At 38.2% G+C, this 22,978-nt stretch overlaps 2 protein-coding genes across 3 annotated transcripts; one reads left to right on the top strand and one right to left on the bottom strand.

Moving 5' to 3' along the window:
• Positions 1–1,741: 1,741 nt before the first annotated feature.
• Positions 1,742–22,060, bottom strand: RIMOC1 (RAB7A interacting MON1-CCZ1 complex subunit 1). Of its 2 annotated transcripts, XM_061189224.1 has the most exons (7): positions 21,779–22,060; positions 16,843–16,949; positions 14,803–14,946; positions 13,533–13,664; positions 12,530–12,644; positions 6,608–6,890; positions 1,742–5,611 (listed from the first exon to the last, which is right to left on the bottom strand). In XM_061189224.1, coding segments are annotated over exons 1-7 (882 nt in total). In that variant the 5' UTR covers positions 21,879–22,060; the 3' UTR covers positions 1,742–5,610. The 2 variants fall into 2 exon arrangements, with proteins under 2 accessions (XP_061045207.1, XP_061045206.1); XM_061189223.1 differs by having other exon boundaries at positions 1,742–6,890.
• LOC133089502 (protein FAM136A-like) lies at positions 16,995–17,435 on the top strand. The gene has a single exon (XM_061187588.1). The coding sequence runs from the start codon at positions 16,995–16,997 to the stop codon at positions 17,433–17,435; it is 441 nt and encodes a 146-aa protein (XP_061043571.1).
• Positions 22,061–22,978: the final 918 nt, after the last annotated feature.

Genomic DNA, 22,978 nt, shown 5'->3' with positions numbered 1-22,978 from the left:
AGCATATATTCAGAGAAGTCTAGTTTCCACCCTGATCCCCTCCAACTGGTTCCTCTGCCCCCATCTCCCACTTCCACCATAGGTAACCATTTTTTTTAAGTTGTTTTTTTTTTTTTTAAATATAAGCAAACGAGATTATACACACACATTTATATTCTTTCTTAAATAAATAGTACTATACACCTTCACCTTGTTTTTCACTTAATATGGCCACTCCATAGCATTTTACAGAAATATTCCTCTTTGGTTTTTAAAGCTACATGCTACTCAATCATGTGGGTTTACCAGTTTAATCTATTTTTAAATAGGGTATCCATAATATTTAGATGACTAATACTAATTAAATGCATCTAACTTGTGAGATAAGAGACCAAAGGTAAGAGAGAGACCAGAAGCCAAGTCAATCAATCAAGCTGATTGGTAAATGTGGAAGTTCATATACAGCAGGTATATATACATTTGGAGTCTGAGGCTGAAAAACTTCTGAAAATTAATTGTAGGTTTTCTGCCAGCCACACTTATTACAAACATTTAAGATGCCTATACAGCCAGTGATTTCTTCTCTGAAAACTGCTTCCCATTTAGAATGGCCACCACCACTTGTACTGAGCAAAGGGCAGTGAGTGCTCACTGGCCAGAACAAGAGTTTGTCACTCAATTATTCTGGTTCATGTAGCATTATGGTATTTTTCAGCATGATGAATGAGGTATCCCAATACATAGAACTGGCCATTAAGGAAAATAATAATAACTCTTTTGAGCTCTTACCATGTGCTAGGCATTGAACTAAGCACTTTGAACATTAACTCATTTATTCTTCAATAACCTGTGAAGTAGATATTATTATTATTCCTGTGTTAAACAATAAAATGCTAAGGCACAGAAAGGTTAAATAATTTATATGGAATCACACAGCTAGGAAACAACAGAGCTGGGATTTAATCAGGCCTCTACCCATATTCCTAACCACTAAACCACCCTGTCTGAAAGTTATCAGGACCAGAATAAATAATATTGTCAATATGTTACCACACCAAACTTGGGTCCATTTGCCCTTATGCAGTAAAGCCAGTCTATTGACACTAGGTTGTGGTGAAGGAAAGTGCAGCATCTACCTCAGGCGCCAAAGAAGGAGCATGCGCAGCTAATGCTCAAAAGACCCAAATTCTCTGATGGCTTTCAGAGAAAGGTTTTTAAAGACAGGGCGAGGGAGAGGGTTGCAGGGTGCATGGTCAGCTCATGGACACTCTTGACTGGTTGGTGGTGAGGTAATCGGGAGTCAGCATCATCAACCTTCTGGTTCCAACCAGTCTGGGGTCTATGTGCTTGTGGGCAGCATATAGTTAACTTCTTCCACCTGGTGGGATTTTCAGTATTTGCAAAACAGCTCTAAGGATATGGCTCAGAATATTATCTATAACCCTTGAGGAGGAGCGAAAGGTCCTTGACTTTGTTAATGGTTAAACCATTATTATTTTGTCCTGTTTGACTGTTTTCCTTTGTTTCTGCATTTTCTCACTTCTCTGATTAAATTTATTTTTGGAACTTGGGGAAAGCCTAGGAGGCTAAAGTTTTTCTATAAACAAGAGGCAGGTGGAGGACATGGGGGGAGGGGGGGAATCTGTCCCAGAAAGGCCCCATAGGGTCCTGCTTCATTACAAATCATAAACTAACATGATAAAAGTTTTCATTCTGACACAACACTCAGATATAAAAGAAAACAAAGATACAAATATGGGACTATGGTTTTATTTTTTTTTTTTAATTTTATATGCTCCAAAACATTTTACTTGGAAATTTTCACTAGAAGTAGGAAAATAAAAAACAGTAAGGAACAGCAGCACGAATACGTAATGCATATTTTAACTGTGGATACATTAAATGTATGTTAATGTAATACTTCCATAACATGATAGCTCATATTGTGTTAAAAAACAAATAATACAAGGAGGTGATACTAGAGAACTATGGAATCCTGTATTCTGTGGCAGAAGGGGTATCCTTATGGGAGTCAGAAAAGGAGCCCTGGAAGGTGGAGAGAGAAAAGTAACAAGCAATCTAAAACTAGCATATAAGTCAGCTGTGGGTTTTTAAAAAATGGCATTAAAATGAATCTCCCACTTTAATGAACATCAGAGAATTCCCAGTGGGATTGACTGTAAAGGCAAGAATGTAAATTTTATTGTGGGGTTTTAGCCAATGACTCTCACCTCACTCTACTGTATGCAAACAAATAAGGGAAAGTCTTCACTCATGATCTGGACCTTAATCAGCATCAAACAATTCACAGTAGCCAGAAACCCTATAAATGCAGCAAAGCAGACAAGCCTTTAACTAAGTCTCAAAGCCTAGATAACATGAGAAAATTCATAGTGGAAAAGAACCATACAAATTTAAGGATTATGAAAAATCCTTTAACAGAGTTTAAGTTTTAGTAACCATCGAAGAGTTCAAAATGGAAACTCCAAGTGTAATAAATGCTACAAGGTCTTTAGGTTATCACTTACCCATTAGTAAGGCCCACACTGGAGAGAAACCCTTTAAATGGGATCAAAATGAGAATTTCTTAGGTAGTGATTCATTGTTTAATTCAGCATCAAAACTTCCATAAGAAAGAGAAACTTCATGAATATACTGAATGTGCAATGGCACATTGAATAGTATTCAACCAGAGGGGTAGACCCAAATGCTGAAGTAGACAGGTGTTTAGAGGTGCCTTCCCAACCACCCTAAATAAAACAGCACCCCTCTCGAGTCACACTAGCCCCATGCCCTGCTTTATTCTTCATAGCACTCATCACTCACCAAGCTACACATTTATTTCTTAAAAAAATGCGTTAACTTCCTCCACTAGAAAACAAACTCCGGTGTTTTACAAAGCTATATACTCAGTGCCTAGGAGAAAACCTAGCATGTAATAGGCACATAATAGTTGTTGATGAGTGAATTATAGTAATTATAGCACTTTCCTTATGTGGAGTATTTGGTATCTTGAAGTTAATCCATTCTAAATGGAACAGAACTTACATAGCAGGCTTTAACACATACAAAAATGTACTGCCCATTGTTTTGTTAATACATCACAGTAAAAAGCATTATAACTGTTATGGTCTACAAATTATTCTCCAATTGTGTGAGGGATGAAAAAGTTGTACGAAAAGCACCCAACAGTACCCCCATTAGTGTACCAACCAGTGAGAGACCCAAGTGGTTCACAGGGTCATGAAGACAAAATGGAGTTCCCAGCTTCTGAAGAGAAAACTCTCTACTTTTCTCTGGTTCTAGATCTAAATAATACTTTACTCCTCTGAGGGGTAACTCCCTCTTGGCCTTGTCAACCACTGGTACAGAGGTCACGGCAGTTTGGAATCCAAGAGCAGTAACCCTTTTGTGGCAGACTTTGGCACTTAAGAATCATGCCTCTTCTTAATTCAAAAAACATTACCAAGGGCCTACCATTCATTAAGCACTATGCATAAATATAAATTTTTAAAATATGGAGTTTGCCAACTCCTAAGAAAAATGACTATGAAGCAATGTGATCAGTGTGATAACATGGGCTGGGGAAGTTTCAGGGAGCAGAAGCAGAGTAACATGTAACTTTGACCGAAAAGGGCTGGAAAAAGCTTTATGGATCCAGTATCACTGGAGCTGAGTCCTAAAGGATAAATAGGTATTCACTTGACTACAAAGAAGGGCAAGGCGTTCCAGCCAGAAGTAACGAGGATACTGAGGGAAAAAAAACACACAGCACATTGGGGAAGGAACTAGTACACTTGTGATTGATCATGATTCTCCAAAAAGGGTGGGGTGAGGGTGGGCAGTCTCTGATTTAAACCTTTATACTTAGAAAGCACAAAGGTATTTTCATAGCAAAACTTGTAAAAGCTAAGTTAAATAAAAATCTTCTTAGCTGTGTAAGGATAAACAAGGAGACAAAGGCAGAGATAGGGAGAGACTCTCCTTGTCCCAAGCAGCTCCATCAGAATGTTGATCAAAAATGAGCCTAAGGAACACTGGACTAGAATACGATCACACAGGAAGACCTGCAGAGATGAGGCTGGCAAGGTTGGCAGAAGAAAGTAGGTTACAGCATTCTGTGTTGCCCTGCTTTGCGGAAGATCGAAAAAAAAGAGAAAACATGAACCGGAAAAGATTTTAGATGAAAAGTAAGGATTAGTTGTTTGAACATATCAAATTTAAAATTACTACGGGAGGTCTATGTGAAGGTATTTAATAGGCAGTTAGAAAGAAGGTTTAGAGAGCAGAAGCTGGGATTCAAGCTACAGGTTTGGGAGTCAGCCTAACATTACAGGTGATAAAAGCCATGGCTATCAATAACATCACATAAAAGTACAGTTGACCCTTGAACAATGAGGGGGTTAGGGGTGCAATCCTCCTGGCAGTCAAAAATCTGAGTATAACTTTTAGTCAGCCCTCCATATCCGCGATTCCTCTGTATCCGGAGATGCAACCAACTGCTGATCGTGTAGTACTGTAGTATTTACTACTGAAAAAACCCCACGTATAAGTAGACCCACGTAGTTCAAACCTGTGTTGTTCAAGGGTCAACTGTATTTAGAGTAAGTAAAAAAGAAAAAAGGGAGAAAGAAAGTAAGGAAGGAAGGAAAAAGGGGAGAAGAGGGAGGAAAAAGAAAAAAAGTATTCTGGAAAAGAGCAATACATACAGGATATTGGCAGAAAAAGGAGAAGCCCCAGGGGAAATGAGGGAGCCGGCAGAGAGGAAACGTGGAGACTAGTCTTCAACATGAAGCAGGATACCTCTTCTCCTCTAAAAAAGGGGGAAATGAGTAGGGCAAAACGGGTAAACAGACACTGACCTCCTCATAGTCTCTATTTTCTGTAAGACAGGACCAAGAGCCATGTGCTAAGGGAGGGGACAAAGGGCCAGAGGAAAGTGATGAGGCAAGTCAGAGGTTTGGATTAGCCACAGTGGGAAAGGGACAGGGGCCACACTAGTAACAGACGAAAGGCTCACGCTGAGGGCTCTTCTAAAGCTGAAGGCAAGATACTTAGAGTGATTCCACTTTGAAGGAGCTGCAGGAACTTCACATGGAACTCAGCATCCCAGAAAAGATGGTGGAACGATAGGATTAATTCAATGTTGAGGGACTGCAGAATGATTAGGTTGAAAGACCCGGGGAAGATGGATTTGAAGGGACTGTGGAGAGCACGTCATATGGTGCCCCATAAGGCCAAGGCTGGACAGGGAAGGAAGAAAATCTGAAAGAGGCTGATGGTGAGGAGAAAAGGGGGCAGCAAGAGGAGGAGGCTATGAGGAAGCTAAAGAGATAGAAAAGAAATGAGAGAGAGAAGAATCAATCAAAATGAGGAAGTAAAAAACTGGAAAGATAAGAATGTCACTAGCTATTGAAATTTAAGATTTCAGAAAGAGAAACTCAGGATGGTGATATTCATGTTGAGGCCATGGGAGTTAAGTTCCTGGAATGTGATGAAGTCAATGGCCCAGAGGTGAAGGATATTGGCAAGGTATCAGACAGATCATCCCAAGACGACAACAGGAACTGAGGTAGACAGAAAGACTGTCAGCAAGATACCAGGTTGGGCTCTTGGCCTTTAACACTCACTCCTACAATTAAAGACAAAAACTATTAAAATTTCAAAACATGAAAAGATGTGCTCTAAAGACATAAGACTAATGGTGGACTAACCTAACTTGGTTTTATCTTCATTACTCATTTAATAAACCATGCATATTCTTTTAAACAAAATAGGAAAATCATTTTGTAATTTTTATAAAATGCCTAATAGACTAAAAATTTTAAATGCCATTAGTAGTACGTGGTGAAACAAACAAAAAATCTTTTGTGGAGTCTTCCATTATTTATCTTATTCTGGAAATGGTACATGGATATTAGTCACAATTTTTCATTTTGCCAATTTTTATATCTATAGCATATATACAAAGCAAAGAGGGGACTTGATTTTAATCTCTGAACTGCAGCAAACTTCAAGACAGGGAGATTAAAAAATAATCTAAAAACAGGTAAAATGTTCAATTTTATGTTATGTATATTGTACCACAATAAAAAAAAAATCTAAAGTAATAGAAAAAAACCTTTATAGAGATAAATTGGATTTCTCCTTAGTATTAGTTACAGGATATCTGTAGTTCAGAGTGAGTTAGAATAACATAAATGCCATTTTAGAAATTAAAGAATCATTCCTTCACAGGTTTAAGAATATATAGTGAGGGACTTCCCTGGCGGTCCAGCGGTTAAGACTTTGCCTTCCAATGAAGGGGGTGCAGGTTCGATCCCTGGTTGGGGAGCCAAGATCCCACATGGCTCGCGGCCAAAAAACCAAAACATAAAACAGAAGCAATAATGTAATAAATTCAGTAAAGACTTTAAAAATGGTCCACATCAAAAAAAATCTTTTTAAAAAAAAAAAAAAAAGAATATATAGTGAAAGATGGTGATGGCATTTAAAAAAGGGTAACCATGCTGGCTATCTTTATGTAGTGTAATGTTCCTAAATTCAGTATCAATATGTCTTCTTTTCTGGAACTTCCATTTCCTGAGCCTTTTTGTTTTTCTGTTTGAAAAGGACTAGATGAACTTACTAGTTAGTGTGATGCTGAAAGAAGTTTAAAATTTGTTTTGCATTTGTTGTATTCCATTCTTGTTCTTTCAGGGGTCCTTCGCACACAGATACATACTTTTTCAAAATTTTTTCTCCTACTTCTCGGAAATCCAAAGGTTCTTTGTGTGTAGTGTAGCTTGCTCCAGAAACACCAGTATCCACTTCATGATTTTCTGGCTGTTGATCTGCACAATGCTTCAATCCCCAGTAACACATTTCTCCACTGTACATCATAGCCAGCAAATGAATGTCACTAAATATTCCTGGGAAAGTCATTTAAGTTGAGAGATTAGAATTTAAAAAGAAACCCTTGTGATTAAGACTCTAATAAAATCCTTCTACATCATTAAGCATTTTCCCTTCTCATTTAACAGCTATACTTAGAAAAGCCAAATATCACTAATACAATCTTCATTCCATCGGCACTTCTATCTCTATTTTATCTATAAAAGAGGCCCCATCCCACCCTCTCCAAAAAAAGAATTATTTTTAAAGAATCATACAGGTCAGTGTGTTAATCTTTCTGGTGTTCTCTTTAGGATCTCTTTGAGAATCTAATCTAAATCGATGGAACCTCTCCCAGAACGTACATCCCATATTCCGCATACAATTTCAGAGTACTCAGAGATTCCCTCAATCCCATACATGAACACAACTTTTATTTAGGGGTATACTCAGGATCAGTAATACAGTTCCTATATTTCTACAGCAGTGTACAGAGATGATCCTGCATAATCATGTCCCTTAGATTCTAAGTTACCAAAGATGTTAAATGGTATCCAAGATGCTTTATGTTCCCAGGAAAAAGGAATACATTGCAGGATTTCCACCAAAAGTTGAAAGCGTGCTTATTATGGAAGAAGGTGATTATATAATTAAACATTTATGACACTCAAAGTATATTAATTTGATATAAAAACAAACAGACCTAGAATTGTAAAGATCTGGGGATAAATTATCGACTTTGTACAACTCACCAAAGCTCTTTAAACCTCAGTTTGCAAAAATCAGGATTCCACATGCCCTACTTATTTCATGGAATTTTCTTAAGGAACACACAAAATAAAATGCATAAACCATAAAGTGCTATTAAATTATATGACTATTTAACTCCTTCAAGTCAAAATACAAATAAATGATCTATTCTACTGGACAGGTACTTGTGTGACTAGAAAAGTTTACCTCAAATAAATGAGCATCATAATCTCAGTTGCCCACCTAATATGGCTCATCAGAAATGACTATGATAATACTAGAGATATAAAAATAGAAGAAAAATTCAGCTTCCAAAACTGTTATAGTTTGTATTAACTTGAATCTATTGCAAGTTTTTGGTAGTCTCAGAGTTTGTCCCTGCAGGTAACCCTTCACCTCACCTCCAATTCAGCTTATAAATAGTAGCAAGAGAAGGAATAAGCTTAGCAGCCGAACTGATGCATTACACTGTTATATCAACAAAAGAAATAATTAAGAGCAGAATCTGAGGCTTGCATTCATGAAAATACGATGGGCTACACTCTATTAATTATGCTTTCTATGTATAAAACAACTCAGTAAGTACAATGCATATTACCCATAATCACTTCTTGTCACTTCATTTCTTCACAGTTAAAAGATCATAAACCTCAGAGAAAAAGCTGGAATAGCATTAGATGTTATTTAGAATATAAAAAGAAACAGACCTAGAATCAAGAGGATCTGGGTGTAAATTATTGACTTTGTACAACTCACCAAAGCTCTTTTAAGCCCCAGTTTGCAAAAATCAAGATTCCACATGCCCTCCTTAATTTCATGGTGTTTTCTTAAGGAATAGTTTGCTGTTTTTTCCAAATTAACGATTTTCACTGCAGAATTATATTTCATATTAGATAGGACGTTTCACTGAATTCATATCCTTTTTCATTTTTGTGATCCTACACCCTAATTATTCCTCAAAAGACTGGTAGAGGGGAGTAAGGAGATAGAAGCAAAAATGAAGAGAAAGTTGAACTTTTAAGCAGACTAGAGCCTTAGGAGGAGGAGCTGAAGTAAGTCCCACAAAATGAAGCCACTTGGGAAAAGATGAGAAGTGTTTGCTTAAGGGAGAGCTGGCATCCAATTTGTGCCCAACTCTAAGTTAGCCTCATTCTTTATATTAACAAGGAGTGATGGTTAAACAAGGTACACAGATATCCTTTGGAAAGGTGTTTCTGAGGAGAGAATGAATAGCTATATGCTAAAGAGTGGTTCTCAAACTTTAGCCTGCATTAGAATTACCTGGAGGATATGCTGAAATGCTGATTGCTGGGCCCCCACCTCCAAAACTTTCAGATTCAGGTATGGGATTGGGTCTATGAATATGCATTTTTAACAAAGTCCTAGGACCTAGGGTGAGGCTGCTGGTCCATAGACTATGCTAAACTACGGTACTGCATTAAAATACCAAAGGAAGAAATGAACAACGTAAAAATTACACATTCTCCCTCTCTACTCCCCCAAGGAATCCATTACTCTGTAGCTATAGTCTTTTTGCTGCTACAAATTTTCCTTGGTATTTTTTCTGCTAATGCTCAGCATTGTTTTCAATAAAATACTTCACTTTGCACTGCTCATATCCTTGGTGAACACATCAAGAGAGTGCAGGGTGCAGGGAGGAACAGGGTGAATAACCCATGAAGTAAAAGTGATGGCAGAAAGATGACTTTCACAGGAAAAAAAAGGTGGCCAGACTGGCATTCTCTAGAAGCAGTGATGTCTAAATCTGACTGCATCATAATTACGGTAGGTTATAAAAATAGATTCCTGAACTCCACATATTAAATCAGACCCTGCATGTGATACACAGAAATCTGTATTTTTGGGCACTTCCCTGGTGGCGCAGTGGTTAAGAATCTGCCTGCCAACGCAGGGGACAAGGGTTTGAGCCCTGGTCCAGGAAGATCCCACATACCGCAGAGCAACTAAGCCCGTGCGCCACAACTACTGAGCCTGCGCTCTAGAGCCCACAAGCCACAACTACTGAGCCCACATGCCACAACTACTGAAGCCTGTGCACCTAGAGCCTGTGCTCCGCAACAAGAGAAGCCACCACAATGAGAAGCTTGCGCACCGCAACGAAGAGTAGCCCCTGCTCGCCGCAACTAGAGAAAGCCCGCGTACAGCAACAAAGACCCAACACTGCCAAAAATAAATAAATAAATAAATAAATTCAATTAAAAAAAAAAAGATAACATTAAAAAAAAAGAAGAAAAGAAATCTGTATTTTTAAACAAGCTACCCAGGCAATTAGTGATGTCAATTCAGAGCTGCTCCTTTAAGCCATCTGAAATCCAGGTTCTGGGCTAAGCTATGAGCCAAAGGCTGCTGGGAAGGGGGCTCTTCAGTGGCATAAAAAGGGCATAACCCAAGGATGTGCACAGCTGAACAATCTTTTAACCTAGTTAACCCCAGAGTTATCCTGACAAGGCTATTTTTATAAGGGCCCACAGAAGAATGAACCATAGAAATGAGATAAGAAGATTTACTGAATACATTACCTGGTAATTTTTAAAAGATGAAAATTTAATGGCATACAGGTAATGATCAAAGGACAAAATGATTATCTCACCTTGGAAAACGAAATAAAAATCATACTAAGTATACACTGTTTTGAGTTTTATGTAAAATCAGGTAAATTATCATTAAGATCTGGCCACAAAAATATTTTGATGATTCATATAGAACTTTTCTCTCTAATTGGTACTAAGAATTATTCTGAATTATGTTTTTTATATTGGCTAACAAAAAATTTAAAAAAAAATTAGAACTACTCCACCAGGGCCTTGAGAGTAATTTAGCCTATGAAAAGTAGGCTTCCTGGCCTCTAATCTACATCTTGAGGAATGAAGTAGGGAGGAACAAACTGCTTTAGATGAGAGCAAGAAGTCAGCACCAAAAGAGGACGGACTCCTGTGGCAAAACTGCTAGGGAGTTGATGTTGTTTTGTTGTTTCCTGGAAAAAAAGAGACCCTTTCTGTGCCTTTGATTCCCCTGTTGAAGAAGCAATGGAAGACAGAGGTGAGTGTAATCAATTATAATCCAAGAGAAGACACCAGTATCACAAGCATCGTGATAAAAAAATTCTAGGCCCTGAGAATATATGACTTTTTGATTAGAAATGGGAGAATAAGGGAAATTGGTGACTTGTGTCCTTTTCTTTGGTTCTAAATAAGCTTTAATGCCCATCTCTGCTTTTTCTTTTAAATCAATCCATGTGGGTGAGGAAGTTTTAGAAAGATCATTTTTAATGCAGCTAATCAGTTCACTAGTTACCTGGAATAAATACTTCCCACAAATAAATCAAAACACCCCATGTTTGTCAAAACATCATGCCCACTGAAGGAGCACCTTATATTCACGACAAGTTTTTTTAGGACAAGCTACTTGCCTGAATAAACTGAAGGTAACAACTTTTGGACAACAGTAGCCAGTCATATGTTAATGGCTCTTAAATCATGGTGTTTTTTTTCTGTGTGATGTTTTCTAATAGAAAGGAAAAGCCTACAGAAGCTAACAAAGAAAGAATTAAAATACACTTATAAAATTAAAACACAGAATTTTCTCTAAGAAGTTTTCTTCTTCTTCCCCATGTTTGAATTTTCCCCATCAAAATTTCCCCAAAATTTCAGATGAAGCGTAAAAGAAAGTTTACACAAAGAATCTAACATCACTTGCCAGCTATGTGACCTTATCAGGCTTATCAGGACCTCAGTTCTTCCATTTGTAAAAAGAGACGCTAAAAGTAAGTAGTTCTTCCCTCTCAAACCTCAGTCTAAAACCTAAATGATGCTCCATATCTAGTTCCTAACATTTTTAAGTGCATATAAGTTTATGACAGAAACTAGCAGTTACCACTCAATATTCATTCTTCCTTTCTTTCTTAGTAAAGAGACATTATTTGGGATGGCAATGTATCATGTAAAGGACTATACATCCCAGATTCCCTTGTAGCTATATGAAGCCATGTGATTAAATCCTGGCCAGTGAAATGTAGGTAGAAGTGTTCTAAGTGTTGTAACAAACTTGAGAAGGATGAAAGAAAGACTTGGCTGAAAGAAACATCCTTTTGCCATTCCTATGGACTGAAACACAGGTGAGACATAAGGAGCTCCAGCAGCATCTTGAGATACTGAGAATGTAAGCAATGTCCTCAACAGGGATGCATGTTGCACAACTCTGGCAAGTACTGTTTACATGCATTCTATATAACTCGCCTCCTTCTGAAGCTGTAGGGCTCCACTTTGAAAGACGATGGAGGAAAAAGATAGGAACCTGATGATGCCATAAAGCTACCATAACCAGCTCTAGACCTTTTTGAAGTGAAAAAGCAGTAAATTTCTCCTTGTTTACAAGTTACTTCCAGTCTCAGGACTTCCCTGGTGGCGCAGTGGTTTAGACTCCGCGCGCACAGTACAGAGGGCCTGGGTTCGATCCCTGGTCAGGTAACTAGATCCCACATGCATGCTGCAACTAAGAGTTCGCATGCGGCAACAAAGGAGCCCGCCAGCCACAACTAAGGAGCCCACCTGCCGCAACTAAGACCCGGTGCAACCAAATAAATAAATATTTGAAAAATAAAAATAAAAGTTACTTCCAGTCTCTGTTACAAGTAGCTGAACCTAGAGCAGGATCAGGGCTTTGTGGGGATGCAAAGTAAATAAAAGCAACATGATATATTACTGTCCCTAAATTACTAAGCAGAGATTAGCAGTATTTTTCTATATTACGTGAGAAGATTTTTTAATTGTTTAAAAAGTCCTTTTATTATTTTTTTGTCTATAATGTAACCTGAAATTTATTTCAATCAAAGTTAAATCTAATAAACTTCTTAAAATTTTAAAATGCTTTAAAACACTTAGAAAACTACAAAAAGAGATCACATTACCTTCACTCAGTAATTTAGCTGTGTCTAGGTCTTGGAAAGAAACTCCTTCATTTAACTGGATGGGACACCGAAAATTCAGCATCTGTAGCAAGTAACTGATTCCATCAACAAGGTACTAAATGAAAGTCAAAGACAAAGAATCCAAGTATTAGATGCAGAGCTGTAGAAACTTCAAATGTTAATATTTTTACTCAAGAGAATATTGGCTAATATACAGATATATCATGATTATCATATTACAATATAAGGACCTACTACCCCAAAACTTTTATAAGTATAACCCTCCAATTAGTAAAAAAGTATGGGAAAAAAAGAGAAATCATTAACCAAGAACACATGATTCAGTAATATACTTGTCAAAAATGTCATCAGAGCAAGAAAAGGTTAAAGATAATAAAGATGTGTTCAAAAACTTGTTAAAAATATGGATGTACTTTATTACAATTTAGAAATATTATGATCAAACTTTTACATCTGAAAGTGTGACCTCTCATTTGCAGACCCACATAAACCATGTGTACAATCAACCTAAGTTAGGAAGGATCCTTAGTGATACAAATTTTAAGACAGGATCTTTGGATTTACTGATTTGGTCAGAAGAGTCAAGAAGAATCAGAGGGCCACAATTTTCTAGGAGCAGGGTCATGTGGGACCTTTAGGAGTGACCTGCTGATAGAAAGAGGCTCACAACCAAGTTTGTTTTCTTCAGGCCAAAAATATGCTTAGAAATTAATATAGATTATCTATCTTGTACGATAAAAAATAAAAATCCAGAACTTAAAAAATAACATATAAAACTTCCCAGTTTACAAAGGGCTTTCACATGTTATCTTATTTAATCTTCACAGTAATTCCAGTTTGTTTAAGATTACATAGCTGGTAAGTATAGGCCTGGAATGCCAACCCAGGCCCTTTGATTCCTCTGCTCTTAATCCTGTACTAAACAGCTTTTGGAAACCTACAAATGTCAACAATCAAAAATGTATGAGGAATGCTTTTTCACCTTTTTAAGCAAGCTAGATTTTCTTGTGAGCCATTCTCTCCTTTTGGTCAGAGAATGACAATACATGTAGAGTAGGGCTCCTCGTCTCCAAGAGAGACATTCCAGGAGTTCATCCCCAAGCAAATCGCAGTGCTGAAACACAACAAAGACATAGCTAAAAAGAGAAACTTCGTGTCTGTAAAAACCAAAATTAAATTTCAAAATATTGAGCAATTAAAAATACTCATTTCAAAAAATTTGCTCTTTACTTAGCAACCTACACAGGAATGCCTTACTCTGAATCAATTAGAAATATAGAAATCAATTGCTACATGAAAATTAAAATAACTACTCCAATTTACAAATATTTCTAGAAAATTGATGTTCAAGTATTTTAGTAACCAATTCGCTAATATATTTGAAATATAAGTATTCCATAATCTGATGGAAAAAATAAGTTTTCAGAAATATATGTTACTTGAAACAATTTCTACTATTGCTAAAATAAAACAATAAAAAGATATACACAAAAACAATTTTAATAAATCAAACTTTAACTATGTGGTATCATTTAAAACTTGGGATTATTTGTTTCTACAGTTAGCATTCCCTGATAAACACAAAGAGCAACAAAGATATCTACGTAGAGAAAGCCAGCGGACAGTTCAAGATGAGAAATTATTTGCTTGAAAGCTAGAGACAAAAATCTTGGAATCATCTAAATAGAGACAGCAGTAAAAACAAGTTGTCAAGCAAAGACAAACTACAGACTATCAGAGGATTAAGGAGATATCTTTGGGGAGTGCCTATGTTTCCAGAATGGAAGAGAGGGGAGATGCTTGAAAAAGAGCAAGAGCAAGCCTTCTTAGAGAGGAAGAGGAGCATGCAGGGCCTCCAAGGGATGGGGTGATCATTGGTAAGAAAGGCAACAAATGTCCAGGCAGAAGACTGTGAAAGGATGAGAGATGTGGTATTAGGTTACTAGGGACCTTCAAGAAAACACAGCATCTGCAAAAGTAAAGGGAGCAGAAACAGCAAATGTATGTTTAGAAAATTACTAGGCACTGTAGTTACAATATAATTCCATCAAACAAACATTCTGAAATATATTTACAAAAGTATGATACTTGAGTTGTGACATCAGTCTGAAATGTTCAACTCTCTTATGTCCCTCCTTCAATCTTAATTTAAAACAAAGATACATTTAAGAAAAAAAAAATACAGATTCTAAAGGGTAATACAGCAGTAATCAGCAGCATTCCACCAAAATTCATAGTTGTGCAAAACTTACTTTTGGATGCATATTATTTTCTTTAACCAAAATTTCTGGTTCTGAAAGAAAACTGATCAACTCTTTTACTTTCTGTGAAGAATCTTCAGGAAAATCTTCATCTACTAGCTTGTTCTCCTCAAAATATGTCATGTCCAAAATAGCCTGAAGTAAAAGAGAAAAAAAAGTATAAATGATTTCAACTCAAATGAATAATTCTTACAGTTTAATCTTACATATATAGATACTTTATTAGACATTTAAATCTTCTAGCATAGTATTTAAATTTAAGTAGTCAAAATATCTAGCTATAAATATAATCTAAGATGAACTTTATAGTAAACTTCATAGGATTTTTCTAAAATACTGAATTAAGATAATCTAGCTTCCCTCAAAAAGTAAAGTGGGTATTTATGTTTTAATTCAGATAAGCTAACTATATACAATATAATTATGAAAAGTTTAATTATTATAGTCTTTGCTATTTGTACATATATACTTCCTGAACATTTTCTAAATGCCTGCCATATCAAGACAAGGTCACTACCTCTATTTTTGTATACTGAATCTTCAAAGGATTACCTGTTTCTCAAATGAAGCGCCAGCACTTTAAAACTACCCGATCCTTTTCCTTTGTTTAATCTACTGGACTAAGACTAAGGAAACTGAGTTCTGGTATCATTTCTACCTAACTAACAAAAGACAAGTCATATTTTATCTTATTTTTGGAGCCTCAGTTTCTTCATTGACAAAATGATGAAACTGATCCAAATGCCTTTCAAAGTCCCTTGCTTTGAGGGTAAAATGAATTAACATATGTAAACACTTCGAACATTACCTAGCACACAGCACTACTTAAGTGTTAAGTGCTCTTGTGTAGAAGGCCTAAGCCAGGAAGGGAGAGATCATCATCCTAAGGAAAATGACCTGTTGATTCAGAACCATAAGTAAGATCCAAAGGGGTTTGGGGAATTTTAATCTATATTTCTAATTCTTTTGCCTTATTCTTAGAAATAAGTTAAAATGTTTAGAACTCTCCCATGTGAAAGAAACGAGACAAGCAAGGAACCTTCTGAAAGATAAGAGAGTCAGGCAAATTTCTCCCAAATTGTAACAGCTCTCAGGGGTTTGTGGGTAGTTGTTACAGGCTCATTCAACCACATCGGAAGGCAGAAACCATCTCCATGTACCTCCTAACAGAAAGCAGAGTGTCAGGCACCTAAGTGCTGTGCATTTTGGAAACTTGACTAAGTTTACTCTATTTCCTATAAACCACTTCATCTTTATTATCCCTTGGCAATCAAGTAAGGGCATACGAAGCACTCTGTCAACTATAAAGTGCTATACAAATGTCAGTCACTATAATAAAATTGTTTCTTTTCTTTTTTCTTTTTTTTTTTTTTTTGCTGCACTGTACGGCCTGCGGGATCTTAGTTCCCTGACCAGGGATCGAACCCATGCCCCTTGCAGTGGAAGCATGGAGCCTTAACCGCTGGACCGCCAGGGAAGTCCCTCAAAATTATGTTTCTTAGTGTCCACTTGCCTCAGCAGTGTTTGAGAAAACTGAGAAAACAGATCTTATCTGTAGAAAGGTCTGAATTTGAAAGGAAAGTAAAAAAAGAAGAGGGGAACAGAAAAATCTTATGGACTTGCATAACAAAAGCACAGGTAGTCAAGTTGAGAATCCAAAGGAAAGGTGAATTTCAGGAAAAAAAAAAAAATCAGAGCCCTTATAGAAACCTCCATTCCCTCTGACTAACCTTTCACACCTTGGAAATTGCACATTTGAGTGTTTTGCTTAATTATCTATAAAGGGAAGCAATACTGTTATCTGCAAGATATTTTTCCTTTTTTATCAACACATCCAATAAACTTTTCTTCTTTGTAAGGATACTTACTGCCTTACAGTTTCAAGTCTATATGCTTTATACATACAGTTTTTTTAACACAAATACTTTAAATAGGGAATAAACTGCTTTCATTTTACCTAAATTTTGGAGTCAACCCTCTTAAATAAGCAAACTGCCTCAACAACGTCAGAAGCCACATCTGTTTCAGTACCTGTGTGTAAAGTTCAAGAAGATTTGATGGATTTGAACATTCTTTGTCTTCTCCACACAGAAGTTTCAATTTTTCTAGAGCTGCAGAGGCCCGAATTAAAAAGTGATCTATAAGAGATAAAAACATGATTACTGGAGCAGCGCGGGGTTGTCATGGCGCAGCTGCAGCAGCTCCGGGCGCAGGAGGCGGTGGACTCTACGGTGAAGAGTCTGGAGAGACAGAACATCCGGAAGACGCAGGGCCTCATGTTCCGGTGCAGCGCCGGCTGCTGTGAGGACAGCCAGGCGCCCACGCAGCAAGTGCACCAGTGCATTGCGCGCTGCCGTGCACCTCTGGCTCAAGCCCAGGCCCTGGTGACCAGCGAGCTGGAGAAGTTCCAGGACCGCCTGGAATGGTGCACCATGCATTGCAACGTCAAAGCCAAAGATTCAATAGATGTGGGGAGTAAAGAGCTTCAGGTGAAGCGGCAGCTGGAGAGTTGCGTTACCAAGTGCGTGGATGACCACATAAACCTCATCCAAACCGTGACCAAGAAGAAGGAGTCTCTCTCATCCACTGGGAAACAGATGTCTGCTATTGGCTATCGGGGCTGAAGGCAGGAACCTATTTAAAAAGAGGAATGGGGATTTGGGTTTTCTAAAGTTTATGAATGAGGAAATTAAGGATGGCAGCAAGTTTAAGGCCTATGTCACTTGCCTCTGGACACTGGTTCCTTTGTGTTTGAATCCTAGAAAGTGAAAAAACCTGGTGCTAAAATTTGGGTCAGAGATAGCACAGGAGAGTTTTTGTGAGCCTGAATTTCATGTGGCAAGTGCTTATCCTGGCAACAGGGAGTCTCCCTTGTACCAAACCACAGCACTCCAAGGTACCAGGTTCTCTTAGTACACAGATATCAACAGGCTGGCAGGTTCATCTGACCTGCTTATGATCTGGTGGAGTGTGAGGAGAGGTGTTTCTATTTGTTGCCAACCTCCTGTTTACCAGAAGGATCACTACAACATTCTCCACAAACTGGAAATAAAACAAAATCCATGAGGTCACTAACTTAGAAGGGGAAAGGAGGGCTTCTGGGGATTTGTTTTGCTTGGTTTTGTTTTATATACAAGGGCATGAAGTTACTTTAAAATGTAGAGTTGGGAGAGGTAGTTTGGATAAAAACTTTGAAAGGGTCCTTGAGGATATTCATTTCTGGCCATCAAGATGTGGATGCACATTTCTTACAATTCTCACATATTACATCTTTCAGCCTGGAGACCCTGCAAAAATATAAGAAGCGCTATCACACTGGTAGGGGAAGCAAACCTTCCCTCTAACTGGCAGCCATGATGGGCCCTGAGGGTGTCTGCAGCAGAGTCAGCTGAGTGACAAGACAATCTTGCAGTGATACTCACCCTTGAAGGGAAAGGGGATTTTGATTGTGCTATATGCTAGTATTTAGGAATGAACAGCAAAAGAGGAATTGTTAGCTGCGTAATTAAGAGAGTTATGAAGTACTGGCCTTGGAAAAATCTTGTTTTTATAAAACAAAATAGAATGAAAGCCTAAACCCAGTATTGCTTACTTTGCCTCCTGTAATAACAGAGTTCTGTTGAGACAATCCCCTGGCAACACGAAGGTCAAAGGAGAAAAAGTAAGCAACTCAGGGGCGAGCTGTGACTCCTTTAGGGCAAAAAAAGGGACAGCCCTCCGTTACCAGATACCACTTTTGCGACCTGCGTTGTTCTTGCCCCAGTTCTGGCACCTTATCATTTTATTAAGGACCTTGTGTTTTTACCAACTTATTACTTGAAATGATAATATAGCATGTCTGTTTGCTGTTTCAAGACTGTGTTATATTTTCCTAGTGGTTTGGTTTTAAAAATAAATAAGACTTAATTTTTCTTCAAAAAAAAAACAAAAAAAAAAGATTACTTCACATAGTTTCAGAGTGTCATTTAAATGAAAAAAGTTACATATCTAAAATGATGAAATGAAATTATTACAGCATGGTAATAATATCTTTTGTAAAACATGAAGTACATCATAATGCCTAATTGTACTTAAATTTATCATGGAAATTTATTCTTGAAAGCTGGACTGAAAACTTTCTAGCTTCAGTTGCCACTTCTTAAGTGCAATCTGTATTTTCATAATGCTTCTTTTATGATGCTGACATACTCAAAATGTTTAAGCAATAAATTTAAAACCTGTATTGGAATAGTACAAATAATATACATAAATCAACAGAAAGGACTTCCACTAAAAACTTATAATTTCATAAATATATTCTCCAAAAAATAACATGATTGATTAAATCAAATGTCTCATAAAATGTAAGCACTCTGAGCAATTATAACTTTATAATTGTGTTTATGTATTTATGTATGCAAATAGCTGTTACAATTAAAATTACACAAATTTCCTGAATATTTTACTCCTTTAAAAACCTAGAAATGGGACAAATTACTTAATGCCTTCAAAACCCAGACAAAATTAAACTAAATACTTCTGATATACCCTCTAAAAACAACTCCCCCTCACTTCCCCTCTACATTGTCTAATTTCTTCCTTTTCTCTTATGTCATATTCCCTTTGCTTCGATGTTTTCACTTTTTCTTATGGATTTTTCCTCCCTAACCTACAAAGTGTCCATACCAAGGTGCCATCCACAATTCTGCATCATCTCACGTAGCCAAATTTAAATATGCCCACCATCAAGACGCTTAAGTTCCTAAGTGTGCCCCTCTGTGGCTTCCTCCTGAAATATATATCCTTTTCCCCTCACTGGCAAATGGACAGAAAATGTAGCACTTGGTGAGGGTCCATCTGATCCAGCCTCAGCACCTACACAGGTACGTAAGCTGCTCAGCGTTGGAACAAAAGCACCACCAGCTTAAGTTGCGTCTGTTGGCAATAATACGATGACTTTAAGTTTTCCCTGGTAAAGCCTAACCTGTATCTAAACCAGATTCTGACCGCTTTAAGGTCCACTATTCACCTAAATTGAAAACGAGTTCTTTAGCACTGCCTCCTATCTCTCCTCAGCCCAGAAGGATCATCCACACAGCTCAGAAAAAAAAATTCTATTGTGAACTAAATTGTATGAAACATGGTCCTCCTTAGGTACTTCTTAAAACACTGAGTTGATACTTTCTTCTTAATTTGCAGGATTATTTTAAACGTAAAGACTTGCACTGAATTCACTGAACCACTGCTGAAGGAGTATCTCATATGAATTCATGACATAATTACAGAGGTGGAGGGATAATGGCTCACAATTTTAGAAAACTTCTATGAAACGTAGTATTTTTCCTAACCATTCAAAGCAGTGACTGACAAGGCAAAGACAAGTGATTCTTACATAGTCCCTGGAAAAGGTCCCTCTCATGGTATATTTCCATAAAGTAAACATACTATGCTTGTACCATGAGAAATAAATGAACAAAAATTGACCAGAGGTAAAAAGGAGAGTATTCTTAGATGGACTAGTGTCTGGTTGTATCTGATCTAATTTAAAGACAACAGGAACTATCAATCCCTATAACCTAATGTAAGTATCATTAAAGGACAAATTTTGGCTGCATATTATTTTCGTGCTATGGGAAAATACAAGTTCAATTCAAATACATGCAACCATGTTTTAATTAAACTTCATAAATATAAGAAAATCTTGCTAGTAATACTGATGAATAGCTCATAACGTGGACCACTACTATTTTAATTCCAGTACACTTCAGAACTTTAAAGCCTCCAAACAAGAATATATACCACTTTACTTTTATTTTCAGCCCTCGTTCTAGACTGGATTAAAGAACTCTTCCATTGGAAAATGAGAATGGCTTTTGGGTTCAATGGTAAGTGAATAGCATACATTCTTTGATCTCTTTAGACTGATTCTAATGGAGTTGGAGTGGGGTGGAGATCACTGAATAGCTTACTTAGAAGTAACTTAGATACACTTCCAGGTACAGCTACTACTGTCCATGAACTAACTATTCATGTGATTCACTTACCACAAACCAAAAAAGAAAACAGCTTCAGGGTAGTCTGTGGGTTTTTAAGAACATACCCTTAAGAAAAGGAAATGCAGCAAATAATCTTCACTGGGACTAGAGCCATTTTATCATGGACCCTATTCAATAAATTCACCAACTACTCAGTCGCTTGGGAAAACGTTCCACTACTATTTTCCTATGAGTTAGATGCCAATGAGACAGTCCACAAGAATTTTTAAAACTGTCTATCTGTAGTAAAGGTGCAAAACTCAAAAAGAAATAATGTAGAAACATACAGGCAGCTGATAAGCATTGAAAGAGAACAAAAGTCGAAGTAATTCTCCGTCAGTTTTTCAAAGGAAACCGCTTAGACATTTCCAAAAAAGTATTCTAGTACTGACAGGGCCCTTGTGAGACCTGACGTGATGAATGTGAGAGAATCGTCTAAATTATACCAATGTAAATCTCTTCTGTATTGTTTACAGCTGAGTTTGGAACCCAAAACATAACACAGAAATTTACAACGAAGCAATGAAAAAGTCGAACTGTTATACACGCCTAGCTATCTCTACTAAACGCAAAACCATTACTTATTTGCGTACCATCATCCAACTTTAACCACTCATTTAAACTTCCATGTGTACTTCCATCCAGATCTTGCCCTTTTCCCAGTTGCTACCGAGACAGTTAAAGACAAGCAGCACTGATATGACTGAGATTTCAGCGCTTTTCATGGGTTATGAAAAATGGGGTCTCGAAGCAAACGCCTTGCCTTAAGGCGTTGTGAGTTCTTGGAGGTGGACCAGCGACCCCGCAGCGGGGGCCAGAAGGGCAACACCTTCGGCAGTCCTGGCCTGGGATCCACACGGACAACAGGCCGCAGCCTCCCCTACGGCCGTCAACCGCCAGCTCTGAACAACCATCCGCCCGCCCGCCTCCCTCCCTCTCCTCGGCTCCCTCACCATCTTCGCCGGCGGCTTCACTAAGTTGTTGTATGTGGGCCTGAGCCAGGTCCCCGAGCTCCTCCACTCGCCTCACCACACTGGAGCCAGAGGCCGCCATGGCCACAACGGGCGGGCGCGCCTAGCCACGTGACTGCGCCGGCCTGCGGTCACCTGATACGCCGGCGTCGGCGGGGAGTGGGGGGGTGGAGCTCTCCTGATAGGTGGGAGGGGACCCCAGCTGCAAAAGAGGGCAGGCTCAGGCCCGCACAGGTTGTTCCGGGTTATTTTCTTCCTTCTCGGAATTCTCTCTCCAGAACCCTGAGCAGCAGGCCGACTTTTTTGGGGCGGGCGTGACGTCAGGACGCACCTCCCCTCCTCTAAACCAATCGGAAGCCGCTCATGTCCCCACGCTGACCCAATGAGAAGCCAGATCTCTGGGTGGGGGTGGGAGGGGGGGTTGGCGGGGGCTCTGACTAGAGAGTGCCGGAGTGGTTGGCTGTTCTCTGCCCTGTGTCCAGCGCTGCAGCCGCAGTCAATAGAGCAGACGGGAAAGTCTGAAAATAGGACTGTCTGGTTTTGGTTGCCTAAAATGTGGAAACCCTGGGAGACACTGCTTTGGGAAAGATCCCTGGTGTTCTCCCTCCTTGCTGCAAGTAGTAAATCATTCCTTCTCTGGTTAAAAAAAAAAAAAAAGACTGGCTCTCCTGGAGAACATCCAAGTCTCTAAGAGGTTACTGTGCGTCTAGGTGGGGACCTCCAAACACTGGTGGAAATTCCCAGTCTAAGCGGTTGAGTGTCGCTTTTTTAAAGTTTAATTTTAGCAGCTGGGTTTGTTTTATTTCTGGTCTGCTCTGTCTAGCTCACATTTAACATATTCATCATCATCTCACGTCCAATAGTACAAAAATTTTGCATTTACAAAAATTTCTATTGCCATACGTCTGAAGACCCTGCCTTAAAGCCCTTCGTGTGAAAAGTTCATCCTCTCAACTGTGAGTTTCAAAGCACTCAGGAGTCTAACTTCCACTTTGCAGTCCCTATTTTCTTGCCTCTGGTCAAACAAATCTTTAACTCGTTTTTTTCGTTTTTCAATTTGACACAGTATATCTTGAATAATCTCCATCCTGTCTTCTTTCTTATGGAAGATAGTTTTTTATTTAATAGAAAATACTAAAAATAGGTGCCAACTAAAAGTTGTCGCTTGTCATCTGTTGCCAT

This window comes from Eubalaena glacialis, chromosome 4 (genome assembly GCF_028564815.1).
Source record: "Eubalaena glacialis isolate mEubGla1 chromosome 4, mEubGla1.1.hap2.+ XY, whole genome shotgun sequence".
NCBI classification, from domain to species: Eukaryota; Metazoa; Chordata; class Mammalia; order Artiodactyla; family Balaenidae; genus Eubalaena; species Eubalaena glacialis.
Note: the sequence above shows the minus strand (reverse complement) of the source record. Positions and strands in the feature narration are given on the sequence as shown.